This window comes from Procambarus clarkii, chromosome 88 (genome assembly GCF_040958095.1).
Source record: "Procambarus clarkii isolate CNS0578487 chromosome 88, FALCON_Pclarkii_2.0, whole genome shotgun sequence".
NCBI lineage: Eukaryota > Metazoa > Arthropoda > Malacostraca > Decapoda > Cambaridae > Procambarus > Procambarus clarkii.
In genome coordinates, this window is record NC_091237.1 from 13,217,893 (window position 1) to 13,237,484 (window position 19,592).

The following is a 19,592-nucleotide window of genomic DNA, read 5'->3' on the forward strand; positions in this document are numbered from 1 at the left end:
TAAGAACGTGATTAATTGAATGACATTATAGCTTACAATTTTGAGTAGCGACATAGGTTGACAAACCTTAACATAAAATTTCAACAATTAGATTTATATACTGGTTGATTAAAATTGCATGATTTTGTAGTTACATTGTTTACATAACCAGATACTGCAATTATAGAGAGAGTATGTAGCCACTCAAATATGTAGGGGCCAGTGTTCAAAATTTACTCATTAACAAGCAATTCCTAATTCTTAACTATGCATTATTCAGAAATAATGGTAACAAGCTTGTATTTTAAATTAGAGATACAATAAAATTATTTATGATTGTATCAGAGTTAATTTTATGTAGATTCCATAACATTTGGGCTAAGTAAATGCTAAAAAAAAGTTAGTCAATATATACTTTCAGTAAAGCAATCCTCGTGGTGAAGTGGTAACACACACGCCTAGTATTTCACGAGCGCTTTGGTCTGTGTTCATATACTGGCTGGGGAAGATTTACTGGGCGCCAATCCTTAACTGAAGCCCCTGTTCATCCAGTAGTGAATGGGTACCTGGTTATTAAATGATTTGGCGGGTCATATTCCGGGAAAAATTAGGATTAAGGATTTGCTCGAAATGCTATGCGTGCTAGTGGCAGTACAAGAATGTAAGAACTCTTGTATATGGGGGGGGGGGGGGAATCATAATTTATGTTAAAGATCTTGATGTTTGAGTAAATAGGGATATCAGTTAATCTACAGATGAGACAGATAAGACAAATGGTAAATTCAAAAAGGAGATTTTACTCTACTGCAGAGATTGATTTTATTTGTAACTGATACAAATCATTACAGTTTCTCAAAGTACAGTAGTGTGGTTTTTAAGAGACATTGGAATACCAAGGTCTATCTCAATTTCAGATATATGCAACTTTAGCTGCCTTGTCTGTATCATGCCGTTGGATAATGCAGAATTGTACCTATGTGAAATGGTATTTATACTAAAAAGATTCTGAAAAACTTAATCTGCATCAGTTAAATTAGCAAGTAAGGTAATGAACACAAGTTAGCAAATAACTATTGGCATCCATATACCATCATCTCTATATATGATTCTTGATATATATGATATGGTATATGATTCTTTGGCACTCATTTATATCTTGACACTATTTTTTTAACATTGCAGCATGCATGAAGGGTTGATTTGCTAGCAAACAGTGTCTAGGCACCAATATATTGGGATACTGTATATTCCTTTGCGACGTGCTTTATGAACACTTTTTTTCTGAAAATGCCTGGTACTATATCTGATTTGGGTTTGTTTAGATAAAAAAAAAATTTGGATAACTGGTGTTGCAGGCAATCTGAATAAAAATGTGCAATAAAGATGGAACTTTGCCCAGGATAATGCAGAATTAGAGGCAGTAAAAGCAGTAAAATAGGTACCTGGGTGTTAGTCAGCTGTCACGGGCTGCTTCCTGGGGGTGGAGGCCTGGTCGAGGACCGGGCCGCGGGGACACTAAAGCCTCGAAATCATCTCCAAGTAACCAAGATAGGACCATACACAGTGCCACTTGAGCAGTGTTCATACACAAATGGATGGCTCAGACGCTTTAAACTCTGCCATGGCATTAGGTACAGTACATAGTAAAAGGCAGTGTGCCGAGGTTACCTCATCACCATTAATCTTTACTTCAGTTATCTCGACACTATCATCATCCACCACCACCTTTTCTATGTAAATAGCAATGCTTCATGAACTATATCAAGTTAACAAGCAGATCAGAACCTCTTGTATTGGTAAGTACAAATAAAATAGTCTAATTTCTGAAACAACATTGTCAATGTCTTTCCCTTAGCTTTTCATGATGATGAACCACTTATCCAAATGCAACAAGTTTTCCGTTCAGTCTCAGTCCTGAGGGGTTCGGAATACATGTGGCCGACTTCTCTCTCCACCTATTTTTGCCATATTTCATTACAAAATTCAGCACCAGCATTATTTCTAGAAAAGTGATATTAATTTTATATTTATGTAACTGAAAGGATTTGGGTAGATTTGGGTAATTCTACAGATGGCTGTTAGCTACCTTCCCTACCACAAGCTAGTGTTATCCAGCTAGCTACAATTCCCCACCTCCCTCTCCAGTTTTAGTACGTTCTTGAGTTAGCTACACCCACCAATGGTAATTTGGTCCCCTGCTAGCACTCTCCAGTGTAAATGTTGTCTCTGCTAGCTCACCCTGGTGCTCAGTAATAACCCTGGGTATAATCATGTCTCCACCTTCCATGCAGCGCGACCGCCGAGTAAGTAGCCCCGACGTCCGACACATCAAGGTGCTTATAACATGCCCTGCCTTGCCTATGCCTCTCTCTCTCTCTCTCTCCCTGCCTTGTATATGCTTGTTTCCCTGCCTTGCCCATACCTCTCCCTGCCTTGCCCATGCCTCTCCCTGTACTTGTTTGCCTCGGTCTGTCTTCTTGACCACATCTAATCCCATCCACACTCACCTTATTTGAATCTCCCTTCATTCCTACCTCCCTATCCTCCACGTACACTACATCCAATCCATGCTCCTGTTAAGACAGCATATTAACTACAATGTGTTATATGTAAAAATATGAAGTTTAGCTCATCAAAATGGATATAATTTGCCCTTTTTGAGAAATAACATTATATTCATATGTGACAACAAAAACTTTACCTAGGTAAATATAGTATGACTATGTTAGCCCTAGGTTAAGTTTGACTTTTGTTGCTCAGTTTTTTCACTAATGTGCATTTATGTTTTTGTAATAGAGCAAGTTGTGAACTGTTTGATACGAAAAGATCCCTATTTTGTATATACAGTTCTCTATAGTATACAGTACACAAATTGTCATTAATGTACTGTCATAACAGGAGAGGGTGGATAGCAACCCGATACATCCTCCCCACACCTGTCCCTGCCCACACCTTTTCTTTTCAGCACTTCTCCCTTCCCATATCTCCTAGAGTCCCCTATATTCATACCCAGCACATTTGATCATTGTATCTTCAGCCTGAAGACTGTAAATTGAAATGGCTTGTATCTGGATACTGTGCATGGTTAGTTGTTTTGGAAATAATTTCCATTAAACAGTGTACTCTAGTTTTAAACAAAGCTCCGTTATAAACGACTGCTGGATGGCACTGGCAAGAACTCTGATGACAGGTGTGGGCAGGCAAAGGCTCTGTTTGTTACTTGCAGCATTAAATGTAATTAGTTTCCACTAATGCCAGCTTTCTCTGAACATAATTTACTATTATGCCTATGTATGTAGAGGAACACCAAGATGAGAGAAGACTATTTGTAGATAAAGTTTTGCATGCACAGGCCTTATAAGCTCTAACAGTGGTGGTGAGGTAGATATATCTAGCATTTTCTTTTTTCATGAGCAATAGCTTTGTGTCTGTTGGATTTGATGTAGTTGATACAGACAAAATGTCATCTATAAATCATACCTTTTCACATCATGTATTTCTCTGCATTGTTTTTAGCAGTATCTTTTTGACCATTGTTTTTATTTTACTATTGTGATGGTTTGACATGACTGAGAACCAAAAGGAGCACCTCACTTATTTCAGTGTTCATCTTATAACTTCAGAAATCAATCTTCCTGTGGATATGTACACTGCTACCCATGTATCATATGTAGCAGTGTACATATGTATCACATATGTACACTGCTACCCAGTCTATTTTGGCAGACTTATCTGAAGGTGTTCTCTGTACTGTACTAACTGTACTGGAATCTTGTGTAGCATTATAACTTCCTATTTTATAGCTTTGTGGATCAGTATGTGTGAATACAATGTGGGGTGGATAAGTATACAGTACAAGGGATGTATTGGTGCAGATCAGCATATGAATAAGACATGTGATGTGGATCAGTATAAAGTACAAGTAAGGTGTATCAGTACAGTATGACGTGATGTGGATTGGTATGACAATGTGGATCCATGTAAAAGTAATGACATGATGTGGATTGGTATATTTGTAAGATGTGATGTGGATTGGTATACAATTAAGGTATGATATGGCGAGGGTTAGTAAACAAGTAAGGTATGACATAATACAGATTTGTATACAAGGTAGGTATGACATTTTGTGCACCCGTATACAAGTATGGTATGGCTTGGGAGAGAGCAGCATAAGAGTGAAGTGTGATATGATGTGCATCAGCATATTATTAAGGTATGACATGATGTGGAGCAGTAAGGAATATTGTGACCTTCATTGGTGTGTAAGAAAAGCATGAAGTGATGTGGGTTGGTGTAACCAGAGCAGTTCACATGAGAACAATAGAGTAGCAGAACACTGTGGAACATCCGAGTGTGGTGTCTATCAGTCTACAGGCAGATACTGAAAGCTCACACCTCAGTCAGATACCAACCAAGGGCCAGGTCAGCTCGAACGGGCGGCTAGTTGTCTAAGTTTCTTATCTTCCCTAGTATCCTAACATCATCAGCAAATATGTTAATATAATTCTGTATTCCATCTGATTGTTTATGTAGACAATGAACATTACTGGTGCAAGAACTGAACCCTGGGGTACTCCATTCGTGACATTTTTCCAGTCCGATACATTGCCTCTGATTACTGCCCTCATTTTTGTCAGTGTGTACTCGCCTATTTGTGCTTGAAGGATCGAGCATCAACTCTTGGATCCCGCCTTTCCAGCCATCGGTTGTTTACAGCAATGACTCCTGTCCCATTTCCCTATCATACCTAATTTTAAAAGTATGAATAGAGTTTGCTTCCACAACCTGTTCCCCAAGTGCATTCCATTTTTCCACTATCACACTAAAAGAAAACTTCCTAACATCTCTGTGACTCATCTGAATTTCCAGTTTCCTCCCATGTCCCCTCCTTCTGTTATTATTACGTGTGAACATTTCATCTATTTCCACTTTGTCAATTCCCTTGAGTATTTTATATGTCCCTATCATATCTCCTCTCTCCCTTCTTTTCTCTAGTGCCGTAAGGTTCAGTTCCTTCAGACGCTCTTCATATCCCATCCCTCGTAATTCTGGGACAAGCCTCGTCGCAAACCTCTGAACCTTCTCGAGTTTCCTTGTGTGTTTCTTCAGGTGGGGGCTCCATGATGGCGCAGCATACTCTAAGACTGGTCTCACGTAGGCAGTGTAAAGCGCCCTAAAAGCCACTTAGATTTCTGAATGAAGTTCTAATTTTCGCCAGTGTAGAGTACGCTGCTGTCATTATCCTATTTATATGTGCCTCAGGAGTTAGATTAGGTATTACGTCCACACCCAGGTCTCTTTCTCGAATCGTTACAGGTAGGCAGTTCCCCTTCATTGGGATCCCATTTCTATAACTTTACATTTACTCGTGTTGAACTCCAGTAGCCATTTCTCTGACCATCTCTGCAACCTGTTTAAGTCCTCTTGGAGGATCCTACAATCCTCATCTGTCACAACTCTTCTCATTAATTTTGCGTCATCCGCAAACATTGACATGTAGGATTCCACTCTTGTAAACATATCATTTACGTAAATTAGAAAGAGGATTGGTCCCAGCACCGATCCTTGAGGTACTCCACTTGTTACTGTTCGCCAGTCTACCTTCTCGCCCCTTACCATTACCCTGTGTGTGTGTGTGTGTGTGTGTGTGTGTGTGTAGAGTATATGAGAGGGATGCTAATAGAGAGTAGGTGAGGGTGACAGAGATGTCTGTATAGAGAAGTGAAGAGTGTATTGCAAAAGGAGGTGTCAGTATAGAGAAAGGGAACAGTGAAGTAGTGTCAGTATAGAGAAAGGGAACAGTGAAGGAATGTCAGTATAGAAAAAGGGAACAGTGAAGGAGTGTCAGTATAGAGAAAGGGAACAGTGAAGGAGCGTCAGTATAGAAAAAGGGAACAGTGAAGGAGTGTCAGTATAGAGAAAGGGAACAGTGAAGGAGCGTCAGTATAGAAAAAGGGAACAGTGAAGTAGTGTCAGTATAGAGAAAGGGAACAGTGAAGGAGCGTCAGTATAGAAAAAGGGAACAGTGAAGGAGTGTCAGTATAAAGAAAGGGAACAGTGAAGGAGCGTCAGTATAAAAAAAGGGAACAGTGAAGGAGTGTCAGTATAGAGAAAGGAAACAGTGAAGGAGTGTCAGTATAGAGAAAGTAGTGAGACAGTATGAGAATCAACATTCAAGTGTGTTGAGATGCGAGATATTGCAAAATAATTTGAATGTTGGAAAAATTAAAATTTTCAAATGGATAAAGAAATTGAATTCTCACCCAAACAATTCATCTTCCATGTATACTGCAATACTCATCAGCATTATACTGTACCAATGATCAGCCTCTCCAGAACACATTATTCACTAAAACTGTCAGTACTAACGTGCTTGGTTAAAACTTAAATTACACCTGTGATTTGGCGTTTCATTAGTTTTGATATGTTGTGTTTGAAATCATAGTGATGGCACAAGTTTCTTTGGATTAATATAGTTATTTATTGTGCAGTCTGATTGCCGTCTGGAAATCGTGACCCATGTTGGAGAAAACATAATTCTTCAGGCAACTCTGGAAGAGTACGAGGACAGCAGGGACAACATGTCAGCAGTGATGCTTCACAATGAAAAGGTAAGACAGACATTACATTACTGAATAGTAGTTGCGAAAGTAATGAATGGTGACCAAATTTATTCCTTAATAACATCTCCATAAAGATCTAAAATTATTTAGTTACAGGGATGTTTAACTGTTGAGATAAAGCATATCAAGACAAGAGCTCAAAAAGACATTTAAGTTGTTGAAAAATGTACATAACATAAACATAAGACTGAGAATTAAGAAAATTGCAGAAGCCTATTGGCTCATACAAGGTCCACCTATTTATAATCAACCAAACTCCTATACTGTGTTACTGCCATGCTTGACTCAATCCAGTACTCCCACATCTATTGTTATCCAGTAATCTGGGCCATAAAACAACAACCCTTTTATTTCCAAACCAGTATTTATCCAGGTCTTTTCTGAATTTAAACTTATCTAATTTGTACCCATTGCTTAGTTATACAGTATTTAGCACTACTGTTTTAAAGATATCAAATACTAACCATACAAGTAGCCACAAAGTCCAAGCTTACCAAGCTACCATGTGCACCAATACATTTGCTCTCAGTGAAGACCTACAAGAAATAATGTCGGTTAACAAAATTGCAGAGCTTTCAAATGCTGGACAGTCCTAATAAAACAAAATGAGGGGAGGACTTTAATGGCTGCAGACTCATGTCAGTCATGACCACTAGGCATGGTGGCCAAATATTCAATTTAAATACACTTCAATAAATGCTGCGATAAACATAGCTAAATACCAAAGTTTACTAATAAAAGTACCTTTAATAATGTACCAAGGTTTACTAGGCAGACCATTACTTTAAGATTGGCAAGATTCTAGTGCAAAGAGGTGGTGATGGTTGCTGTTGCCTGAATAGGACACTGTTTAGAAAATCTCTCAAACCATGCCTCAAACATCAGCTTGTTTGCCAACCAACTTAAAGCACCTAAAATGAAAAAAATGTGCCAAATACTGTTATACCAGGGAGAATCTCAGGAAGCAGTTTAAGTGAACAGTTACACGTAGATGACCTATTGCAAATGTGTGACAGTTGGCTTAAACCAGCAAATAGTAGAACCAACTAGGAAAGAAAACATCTTAGATCTAATTTTTCCAAACAATGATGAACTGATTAGGGACATAATGATCACAAATACATGTTACTCTGATCAAAACTTAATTGAAGTTCAAACATGCATGGGTAATAGACTTGTGCAGCCAGTCTCAATTCCAAGAGATGGAAAATTCTGCAAATTAAATTTTAATTAGATAAATTAACTGGGAACAAATGAACAAAGCTCTCACAGAAATATTTACCTTAGGGCCACTATCACTAGTGGTCTTGACGAGGACAGGAAGCTGGCGGCTTCCCATTTTCCTTGATGATCTTTTCCAGTTGGACTTAAACTTTTAAAGTGTTTTGGCACTTACGGCTTCGGCGGATAGGTGGTTCCATGGGTTTATAACCATTTGGGTTATACATGCTCGGAAAGACAGCTAGATAATACAAACTTAAACCATTGCCTTTGGAGAATAGGTACAGTAGCGCTAGAAATATGTGCAAGTCACATACCACAAAGGAGAAAGAGAAAAAGATGCAAACCTGGAATGACAACGGCGTTCCCTCTATAGGCGACAAAAACAAATTGCAGAACATCTTAAATGCTCAACTCTATCCCAAGAACGACATATAAGGCTATGTAGAGGAATAGTAATGATTGAGCTAAGGTTGCAAGAATCTGAGAAAACCCAGGAGAAACAGAGCAAAATATCATAAGTGAAATAGAGAGGAATCTAAAATATTTTTTCTCCTATGCAAAGTCTAGAACAAAAACTACATCCTGCATTGAAACCTTCACAGATGCTAGCAAAGAAATAAGTGAAATACCGTACTGAGGTTTTAGTACAATTCTGTTTTCAGTGAACCCCTGCACACATTGCAGATCAGTGATCCAAACAAATTCTTTATGAATGTGACACCACCACCGAGCCATATATCAGATGTTATCTTAACTCCACTCGACTTTGAAGTGGCCATAGACAGAATGCCCATTCACTCTGCACCTGGCCCAGACTCCAGGAATTCTATATACATCAAGAATTACAAAAAAAACAGCATTGAATGTAATGAAATGCCATTTTCTGGGTTAGCCCCGGAGGCTCCCTGGAGAAGTTAGACTGATATGTAATATATTAGTCCGGGACATCAGTCAATTGGAGTTCAAACCTGCCAGGGACCACGAGCCAGAACCTGGCCCCCTCAGAGAGGCACTGGGAGCAGTGGCCTATGGAAACCATTCCCCCCATATAGTTGGGGGCATGCCATGTCTGCCAGCGACTGGGATTAGGCACCCAGAAAGGTAGGCATAACAAAATAAACCCCACTTGGAAAGAAAATTGCAACCGAAGACCGAACAGAGAAGCAGAACTCTCCCAACACCCAAGGAAACAAGCAAACGTCATACACCGTCACTTGTCCGCGCAGCCCTCCCCTCTCTGGGAGGGGGAGGGGGCACCCCGGACCCCCTGCACCGGCTACTCACACCCTCAGTTCAGGGGCTGAGCATGTTTCCAAACACAGCAGCAAACTTGCAAACGTCATGGGCACGAGGATAGACCGCAAGCTGGCTATAATGATCCAAGCATTAATGTCCCAAGGGCCCCTCTGGAAAGCTGCCATCTTGTTCTTCACTAGAAAAGGTGGTGATGGTTGCAACCAAACAAACTGACCGCCAGAACTCAAGGAGCAGAAACCCCTGCACCGGAAGAGAGCATGAAACTCGCCAACTCGGCCCCCCCCCTAGAGGTCAATGCCAACAGAGCCTTGGAAAAACAATCTTGAACTGAAGGGGGGGCCCCAACCACAAACCAAGGAGAAAAGAGAGCACCCTGTCCAAGGACCAGGACAACTCAGGTGGTGCTTAAGCAGGCTGGAGGTGAAACAAAGCACGAGAAAGCTTACAGAATGGAAGGGTGGAAGGGGTGGAAGTAACATCCACCCCAAACGCAAGCTGAAGGGGCTCCGCCAGCACAGCACAATACAAGGCAACAACATTTGGTACAAATGATGGTCCTAAAAAAGCCAAGAAAGGAAGGACAAAACAATCCAATCAGAGATAGAAGACAACCTACGAAGAGACAGAAAATGGTGAAAAGATCGCCAGGAAACCTCATACTGTCGCAGAGACGAAGCTCGAAGGTGTGACCTCATCAAAGAAGCCACCTGATCATCATGCAAGTGGTGATACACCCGCATCAAAAAGACAAGATGTGAAGAGCGGAGGGGTAGAACAAACCAGCCATGTACCGGACCGGTCCGATCTGCTGAAAGAGGCGGAGCCAAGGAAAACACCCCGAGTTCAGACATTGAGCAAGCAGCATCTGAAACCAAGGCTGGGCCAGCCACCAAGGAGCCACCAGGACTACTCTTCCCCCTGGCAAGTCTCGTAACCAAGCCTTTAGAAACTTGTGTAAGTAATCATTCAGAACCTTGTATACCACTTATGTCAGACCAATCCTGGAGTATGCAGCTCCAGCCTGGCGTCCATACCTAATTAAACACAAGACAAAGTTAGAGACGATTCAAAGGTATGCCACTGGACTAGTCCCAGAACCGAGAGGTATGAGCTATGAGGAAAGGCTACATGAGCTAACCCTCGTGTCCCTGGAAGACAGAAGAGTAAGGGAAGACATGATCACCACCTACAAATTTTTCAGAGGAATTGACAGGGTGGACAAAGACAAACTATTTAGCATGGGTGAAACACAAACAAGGGGGGGGACACAGGTGGGAATTTCTTAGTACCCAAATGAGCCACACACACATTAAAACGAATTTGTTCAGTGTCAGTAGTTAACAAATGGAATGCATTAGACAGTGATGTGGTGGAACCAAACTCCATACACAGTTTCAAATGTAAATTTGATAAGAGCCCAATAGGCCTAAGAATTTGTACACCAGTTGGTTGACAGTTGAAAGGTGGGAACCAAAGAACCAAAACTCAACCCCCGTTAGCACAACTAAGCGAGTACTATATAGCATTTGGAAGGGGTCAGGATAAGGAATGGTGTCCAACCACTTGGACAGTCAGGGATTGAATGCCAACCTGCATGAAGCAAGACAGTTGCTCTACTGTCTACCCTAAGTGGCAGGAGAGGTACATAATAATCTACAGTTGGAAAATATTAGGACTGGTCCCAAATCTGCACACAGAAAGAACACCCCATGAGAACAGAAGGCATGGCAGGATGTGCAAGATAGCCCCACTGAAGAGCAGAGGTGCAATAGACATGCTGAGAGAGAACTCGATCAACATCAAAGGCCCAAGACTTTTCAACACACTTCCCCTACACATGCAGGGCATAACTGGCCAACCTCTTAGTGTTCAAAAAAGACTAGGCAAGCACCTTCAAAGGGTACCTGACTAACCAGGCTGTGACTTGCAAGTCGGGCTGCAAGCAACCGCATCAAACACCTTGGTGGATCAGACCAGCAACCAGAAGACCTGGTCAAAGACTGGGAACATTGATCCCTGGAATCTTCAACAGGTAGCTAATAAAGATGTGTGTGCTGAGTAATCTGAAAACTAAGTTTATATAATGAGTAAATCATTAATCATGAGTAAATGTTCAGTATGGAATATGGTAAATCTTGGGATTGGTTATACACTACAATAAATTATATAGGCAGAGAAAATGCAGAAATTTAAAAGTCCAAGAAGCAAATATGAACCACTTTCATTAATGCTTATACCATAGTAGAGCGAAGTAATCATGTGTATGTGTAAGTACGGTATAGTAATTAGTTATAAGTACCATGAAATTTTTTTTCAGGAGGCGTGTGAGGATGTGGTGCGTGATGTGGGACAAAAGATCAACAACCACGCCAAGGAGGTCCGAGAGGACATGGCACTGTCAGTGCTCATTCTAGCAGAGGTTCAGGTGCATGTACCACCGCTGCCTGCCTCTGCCACCATGGTTCAGTTCTGCCCACTCCTCCTCCTCTTGCCCCTTGCTGCCCTTGCTTCACATCAACATGTACTGCTCGCCTCATGATACATGTGGCTGCCTATGCCTGCAGTTAATTAGAGTTGCCTAGGTAGAGTTTTGTTACTGAGTTGCGCATGCGTGACATGCATGCTGAGCCCAGTTGCCCCGGGAGTGGGCGGTACACGTGGTTCACGTGGCCAGTAGCTTCCATGGATCCCATCACCCTTTGTACCATTTTTGTACTGCACTGTGACGCCTGAAGAGGCTACGCTATGCGTGGCTGCTCCTGTGTCTCCCGCCACATCCCCTGGCAGGCCGGTAGCTGGCTGACCACGGGCACAGGGGCTCTTGTCCTGCTGGACACTACCACAATTTTTTTTTTTGTTAATAACCTAGTTTATTTGTAAACTCTGTATGATGGTATTTTTTGGAAGCATAATTTTAATGAAGTGTTTAAGGAGAAAAGTGTTGGTAGAGGGAGCGATGGATGCGAGAGGAGTGCTGGTGGCCTGCTCACTGCCTTACTGTACCATTCCCAGAGCCCCGGAGAGCCTGAGGAACTCCCTTCCTCTGCTGCCCTCAACAGGTTCTTGTCCGTGGTGGGTCGTTGGTGTTGTTAATGATTATTCTCCCCACTTGTCTTACACCGCCAGTCACCACCTTGCAGGGAAACCACACAACTCTTTCTGCTGCATTCACACCAAGGAACAATATCATGGCTGCCTTATGGAAAGCTTTGAAGTTAATTTAGTTGAGGAAAAAGAGATTTCAGATTTTCATTTTGTGCAATTTTTTACCGATTCTAAATTACACGTTCGAGAAAATCTAGAGCTCAAAGGTTGTGTATCTTCCTCTGAAGTTGGTCATTACCGTCCAGTTTTACAGACTGGGAGCTGTTGAGTCTGAACTAATCCTCTTACTGATACTTACTTCCCACACTCAAGGAAGAAAGCAGCATAATTTATAATTTTATGTCTATATATTAGATGTAAATATGATTGAAACTTGTCAAGCTACCTACCACAGATGAGGGATGAGAGTAGTAACCAAGATCATTATAAAGAGTGTATTCCTGCCATTGCATAACATGCCCACTAAAGCCACAGGCTTCCATCCTGTGATTTCCAAATTATACAGACTCTGCTAACCAAGCTCTTGTTCTGTTGGTTAGCTCACCCTCAAATCAGTTACTGGCAGAGAAGGTATGCTGAGGCAAGGCAGTGTGCATCACTTGTCCATTTCATTAAGACTTGTAATTTGGTCAATAACTGCTCATGTGACTGCACAAAGAGCCTTAACTATACTAGGAGGACCTCGGTAAACCTAACAGACTTCCTGCCTTGACAGTAGTATAACATACCATAAAGGAGGTTAGGTGATGGCAGGGATGAATTTATACCATTGATGGTTTACAGTGTAAACCCCAATGATTAAAGACCAACAGCTCTGCCACTCTGATGCCTTATTGTGCATCATATCAGGTTTTGTGTTAGCTCTTGTTTGCATAGTTGGAAATGAGAGCATTGTGAATGGATTTTGAAGTTGTTGCTTATGTATTCATTGATGTAATACAGTATGTTAATGATTTAGTATGCTAACTTTTTCTCATAACCCACACCCACTGAAGATAACCTCTTACACACAGCATTATATGACAAAGAGTATTGGGAAGAGGGGACACCACAAGTGTAGCTCCCATCCTGTAGCTACACACAAAAAAATGGACAGCACTCTGTCATAGACCTAAGGGCCCGGGGTCAATTCCCAGTTGAGGCATAAACAAATGGGCAGTTTCTTTCACCTGAATCACCCATTCACCTAGCAGTAAATAGGTACCTAGGAATTAGACAGCTGCTACAGGCTGCATCCTGGAGATGTCTGTGTCTGTGTGAGAAGTATATATATAGTAGATATGATAAAGGAAAATAGGTCAGGAATCAGTACATTAGACTACTAACTGTTAGTAAGGCAGGGTCCAAGAGCTAATGGCTCACTCCTGCAGGCACAAATAGTAAACATGTGCACACACATATATTCCATAGTCATATCAGGAGGAAAATGACTGTGAATGAGCAGGTTATCAGACTTGACAAAAATGAGGGAGGACACATGGAAAAACATAACTTTTGTGAGGCACTTAACAAAAACTTTCAGGAAGTATTCAAGCTGGAATCTGATTTGCCATAGAGCTTAGAGCCCAAACTGAATGGGGGAAATTCCACAGGAAAGCCTCGGTGAAATAAGTGACACCAGACATAGTAAAAAAGCAACTGCAGGAACTGGATGTGACAAAAGCTGTGGGACCAGACAAAATATGAACATGGATACTAAGAGACAGCTGAAGCATTGTGCAGCCCACTTGCCATATTTAATTCCTCTCTAGAAAGAGAAGAACTTCTTAACAGGAAAATGGCTAATATGATACCAATCATATTAGGTATCAGTTTGTCTTCAAGAAAGGGGGAAGACAAACTGTTGAACTACAGATCTGTATCACTAACAAGTATCCCCCTGTAAGTTGTTAGACTTGTCTGAAGCAGACTAGTAGAACATTTAGAACATATCAATTTTGTGTAGATGTCAAGGTGTCAAGCAATTAAAGGAAAATCTTGCTCGACAAACTTGCTGGAGTTCTACAACAAGATGACAGAAATCAAATGAGAAAGAGGGATGGGCAGCCTGCATATTCCTTGACTGCCAGAAGGCATTTGATATATGAATATAGAAGTCTGCATGAAACACTGCTAGTCAAACTAGAAAAGCAGGTTGGCATATCTGGAAGAGTCCCAAGGTAGGTCAGAGTACATCTCACGAAGGAAGCAATGGGTTACAGTGAGCAGAGACAAAGCGGAGTATCAGAAAGGTTGGTTCTAGGGCCCATTATGTTTTTAATGGGCCCTAGAACAGGTCATTCCTATCAATGACCTGACAGGAAATTGGATTCTTCATATCAATGTTTGCAGATGATGCAAAACTAATGAGAAGAGTCGGGGTCAGGTTTAGTGTGTGATGCATTGCAAGAGAATTTGGACACTACAGAAGTGGTCTGAAAAATGGATGCTAGAATTTAACCCAGCCAAATATAAAGTTATGAGGATTGGAACAGGAGTGCGAAGACGAGCACAGCAGTATAGGATAAAAGGAAGACACAATCTTCAATGAGAAAAGGAGAAAGACCTGGGAGTGGACATAACCCCAAATCTGATGCCCACAGTAGCAGAATAACAACTGCTGAATATGGCATACTTGACAACATCCATGTATCCTTCAGAAACTTGGGCTTTGCCCAAGTTTCTGGGCCCTAATTACAGCGAAGACGAGACCCACTCTTGAACATGCATCCCCCAGCATGGGGACCCTTATCTGAAAAAGGACAAGGAGAAAGTAGAAAAAAGACAGATATGCAACGAGACTTGTTCCAGTGTTGAGGGGATTGAGCTTTGAGGAAAGTATGAGATTTCGTCCTTACCACACTGGAGGAAAGGAAAGAAAAGGGGAAGAGGGGAAAACATGATGATAACATGCAAGAATCCGAGGGAAATTGACAAACTAGACAAAGCAGCATTGTTCAAAGTTAGGAATAGCAGAACGAGGGGTCATAGATGAAAACGAGACGCAAATGCATCATAGAAACATCGAGAAGAACTTTTTCAGTGTTAGAACTGTCGATAAATGGAGTAGAATAGATGCAGAAGTCGGTGAAGCAAATTCAAATCAAAATTTTAAATGTAAATACTGTATGATGAAATATGAGAGATGAGTCGTTGCAATACTCGGCGAACATTTGGAAGGCGGGGCTAGGAGCCTAGCTCAACCCTGCAAGCACATCTAGGTGAACACACACACACACACACACACATATATATATATATATATATATATATATATATATATATACATATACATACACATACATACATGCATACATATATATATATATATATCTCCCCCCTCCACCCTTCCCCCTGTGTCCTGTATATCTGGTGGACTGCAACACACCCTCAGCCCAAGACACTTGTCTTGAACACCTGCATCATTAAAAATACAACAAGATTTAAGGGTGAAAAGTTGTAATTATTTTTGTAACTTGTTTTAGTTGTCCTTAAAATGATATAGTTTGTATATAATTATAATGCGCCTAACTTTTACAATCCCAAAGGATTTGCTGAAGGACGTCTCGGTTTGAGATGTAAGGGTGTCCAGACTTGTGAATTTAAAATAATTAAGAAAACCACTTAATTATATAATGGTATTAAAAATCATGTTCCACAGACCTATGAGACCAATATCAAGCAAAAGTAGGTATTCAAAGTCTTGTCTCCACAACTTAGTACTGTGACTCAATCATTCCACAAGTAAAGAAACTACCAAAGAGACCTGACCTCATTAACTACTGTGCATAACTGTTGTCACCAGCAATGTCATAAGTTGTATTGCAGCATGGAATATATTGGAAGGTTTAAAACATAAATGTGGTAATTGGAGTAGAATGTTTGTTGCATTGTTGATAGTTAACATGTGATAACTGTTCAAATTGTGCATTATTCTCATGAGTAAATGGAGCACAACATAAAATAATACTTTCTGGCAATTTTTTTTTTTTTTTTTAAGCGTTGCTGATAAGTGGAAACCCCAATTTCAGATGGTTGTCTTCCTCTTTGTGTATTGATAAATCAGAGGAGGTCAAGCCAAGGAATAGTATCTTGTGTAGAGGGTGTGTCATCTTCAGTGTGAAGTGGGTATATTTGTTGTCAGTTCCTGTATCTGCAGGTATTAGTTTCTTATCACAGATCCCTGGCACGATACTAGCTGAGGGTCAGCTTATATTTGTTATATGCTGTTTCATTTATTTTGACTGACATCTTAGGAATGTACATCATCTTAGCGTCTAGGAAAATATTAAAGAAGTGCTTGTGCTGTGATAAACTTGACATGTGGTTTGTCTGTTAATGGATAAAACTATGAAACTCTTAATTTCTATAACATGAAGCCTCAAAACTTTTAAGTTAACCAATTGTGGGAACGTGTTACAGAAGCACATGACTCGCACACATAGTCTGTACAGTGTAAATAATATTAGGCGAGTAATAATAGAGATGTTTCCTAAGGATCACAAGCAATTGTATTAAGAAAATGAAGTGGGCTTTTTGCCTTCTATGAAGAATATTCCTAAGTCAAGCAAGTTGTTGTTGAAGCAGCACAAAAATTTATTGATGATAACAGATTAGCGTTTTGTAAATAATATAAATATTGTTATGTACATGGTAATGTACACGTTCAGGTTGAATTGTTGTCTAAGATTTACCAAGCTGTGTACTTCTGCTCTCAAGGTCCGCAGTTTCACTCCATTAGCCCAACACTTTCACTTGATGGAATAAATATGTACCTCTCACACTGTTCATCTGACGTTTGCAAATGTTTGTCTTCATATTCAAGTGCAACATTATTCAGATGAATAGTTGCTGCCTGTTCCTAGTGCACAAGGCTAATTCCTGTCACTCCAGGATGCACGTCTATCACTGTCTACTCCCACATTCCTCTTTCTCTGCATTCTTTCATCTATCCTTCCTTTTCCTACCCCTCAATGACTTGCATCTCTTGTATATGTATATAATATATATATATATATATATATATATATATATATATATATATATATATATATATATATATATATATATATATATATATATATATATATATATATGTAGCTAGTAGCCAGAATGTCGTACTCGGCCTACTATGCAAGACCTGATTTGCCTAATAAGCCAAGTTTTCCTGAATTTTTCAATATTTTTTTAAGAAATGATAAAGCTATCCATTTCATTATGAGTTAATTTCTTTTAAATTTGAGTTGAAACTAACATAGATATATGACCAAACCTAACTAACCCTACCAACCTATCACTCAGCCTATTAGGCAAATCAGGCCTTGCATAGTAGGCCGAGAAGTGCGTTCTGGCTTCTAGGTAAGATATATATATATATATATATATATATATATATATATATATATATATATATATATATATATATAATATATATAATATATATAATATATATATATATATATATATATATATATATATATATATATATATATATATATATATATAATGTGTATACATATATAATATATATGTATTTTTATATATATATATATATATATATATATATATATATATATATATATATATATATATATATAATGTGTATACATATATAATATATATGTATTTTTATATATATTGTATACATATACAGTATATATAAAAAATTATCTTCTGGTGTAGCTAATCTTCAATATGTTTTCTTTGAAATACATCTACTGTATTTCTCTTGTAAAGAGGTCGGTCCTTCCAGATGCATATTTTGTTTAATAATGAGCTATATGATTCTTGTCTTAAGCTGGAAGGTTGCATGTTTGTTTCACATTTAATGTTAAAATACAATTGTGCTTAGAAGAGAAATAGCCACCTCTATCATAAATGTATTTGTTGTACATTCATATTTCATTGGTTATGTTGAAAACTTTAATCCTTTCTTCAGATAAGCTTTGTGTTGTTGTATGTTAATTGAAACCCATTTATTATCAGTATTTTTATTCCTTAACCATTGGTTGGGATTTTTTTCTCTAACTAATAAACCATAGATTATGGTTTAACTATATTTATTTAAATTGGTGCATTATTGCTGGTTGTTGGCACAACTCCACATGATCTGGTCTTTGTATGCTAAGTAGAAAAGAATATGTTTAGCTTTACTGAGTCATGCACTGGAGATGACCTTGCTATGCTCATGTGGAAGAGAGAATTAGCCTCTACTCGTGTGTGCAACAAGTGATCAGATAATGTGGAGTTGGATTTGCCCAGGAGCGGCACAAGTGCACCTTGCCGACAGCTGAGGAAGCACCAGGGAGGATCACCACTATAACCACCTGCTAAATAACCATCAATGTCCAGGGATTTAGCACAGATGGATCTTCTATATAGATAGTGTAGTAGGTTATCAGTCACACTTGCAATGTGTATACAGGAACTTCAATGTTAGGGATAAAGTGGGTTAAATAGAACGGCATCTCGTGTCTTCGAGACCTCAAGCTTTTCACCACGCGCTTGTGTTGTGTAGTTGCAAGTAAAAAATATCTATTCATGGGACTAGTTTGTTGTCAAGTATTTTTAGTGCGTATTCAGTGTATTCAATGTCTGCTAATACTTAGTCAGTGGATGATTTGTTTGACCTAAAGGTTGTCACTCGGGTTCACAGGTGGTGGTGTTTGTGTGAGGTGATTTAACAATACCACTTTGAAACTTATGCCAAAGTTTGTACTACTTATTCGTTGTTGCTCAGAATGTGGAAAAAATGATTGTGGTATATACACCTCAAACTAAGTATTTTTTTTTTTTAAGCTATGTAATTTACTTTTACAAATTTTCATAAAATTCATAATTTACAAGTAGAATATTTTGAAGACTGGTCAAAAATTTGGAGAATTAATGACTATCAAAGAATCTAAATTTGTGCCACAAGCAGAAGTCAATAATTAGTACCTCGATATTGTAATGTACTGGATTTTGTCTAGTATTTCTTTCATAAATTGAGAAATTAAAAGTACTGTATCATGAATAATAGTTTCTCCCCTACAGCTTCTCTCAGTTGCCGTGCATTCCTCCTTGTCCTTCCTAAATGAACTTCCCATTTTTCCAGCCAAACTGATTTTCTCGCAGAGCATTGTGAACTGTGTTGTAAAATGTCCCATTGATGGCATGTTAAAATTTTAAAAGAAGTAAATCCTATCGTTTTGCTACTGTAGTTTCATTTATCCTGCTTTAGTATGAGAGTTTAACACTTATCCACCCTGTCCAAATTACATACCATGGAAAAAAATAAACCATCCATTCTAGTGCTACATGTCAACATTACTGTACATAAATTACATGGTACATGACAGCAAGTGAACTGATTGTGTGTGTACCTCTGCAGATAACAATGGGTGAGACCTAACTAGGTAACTCTAAAGTGCTACTGGAGTGCCA

General features: G+C 39.3%; 1 protein-coding gene across 1 annotated transcript in view; it reads left to right on the forward strand.

Moving 5' to 3' along the window:
* The window catches only part of LOC123745882 (uncharacterized), a 210,830-nt gene extending 195,371 nt beyond the window's left edge, over positions 1–15,459 (forward strand). Inside the window, exons 18-20 of the mRNA XM_069317747.1 lie at positions 2,271–2,312; positions 6,471–6,590; positions 11,401–15,459. Coding sequence (XP_069173848.1) covers positions 2,271–2,312; positions 6,471–6,590; positions 11,401–11,622 — 384 coding nt within the window. The 3' untranslated portion in view covers positions 11,623–15,459. The remainder of the gene's footprint in view (positions 1–2,270; positions 2,313–6,470; positions 6,591–11,400) is intronic.
* Positions 15,460–19,592: the final 4,133 nt, after the last annotated feature.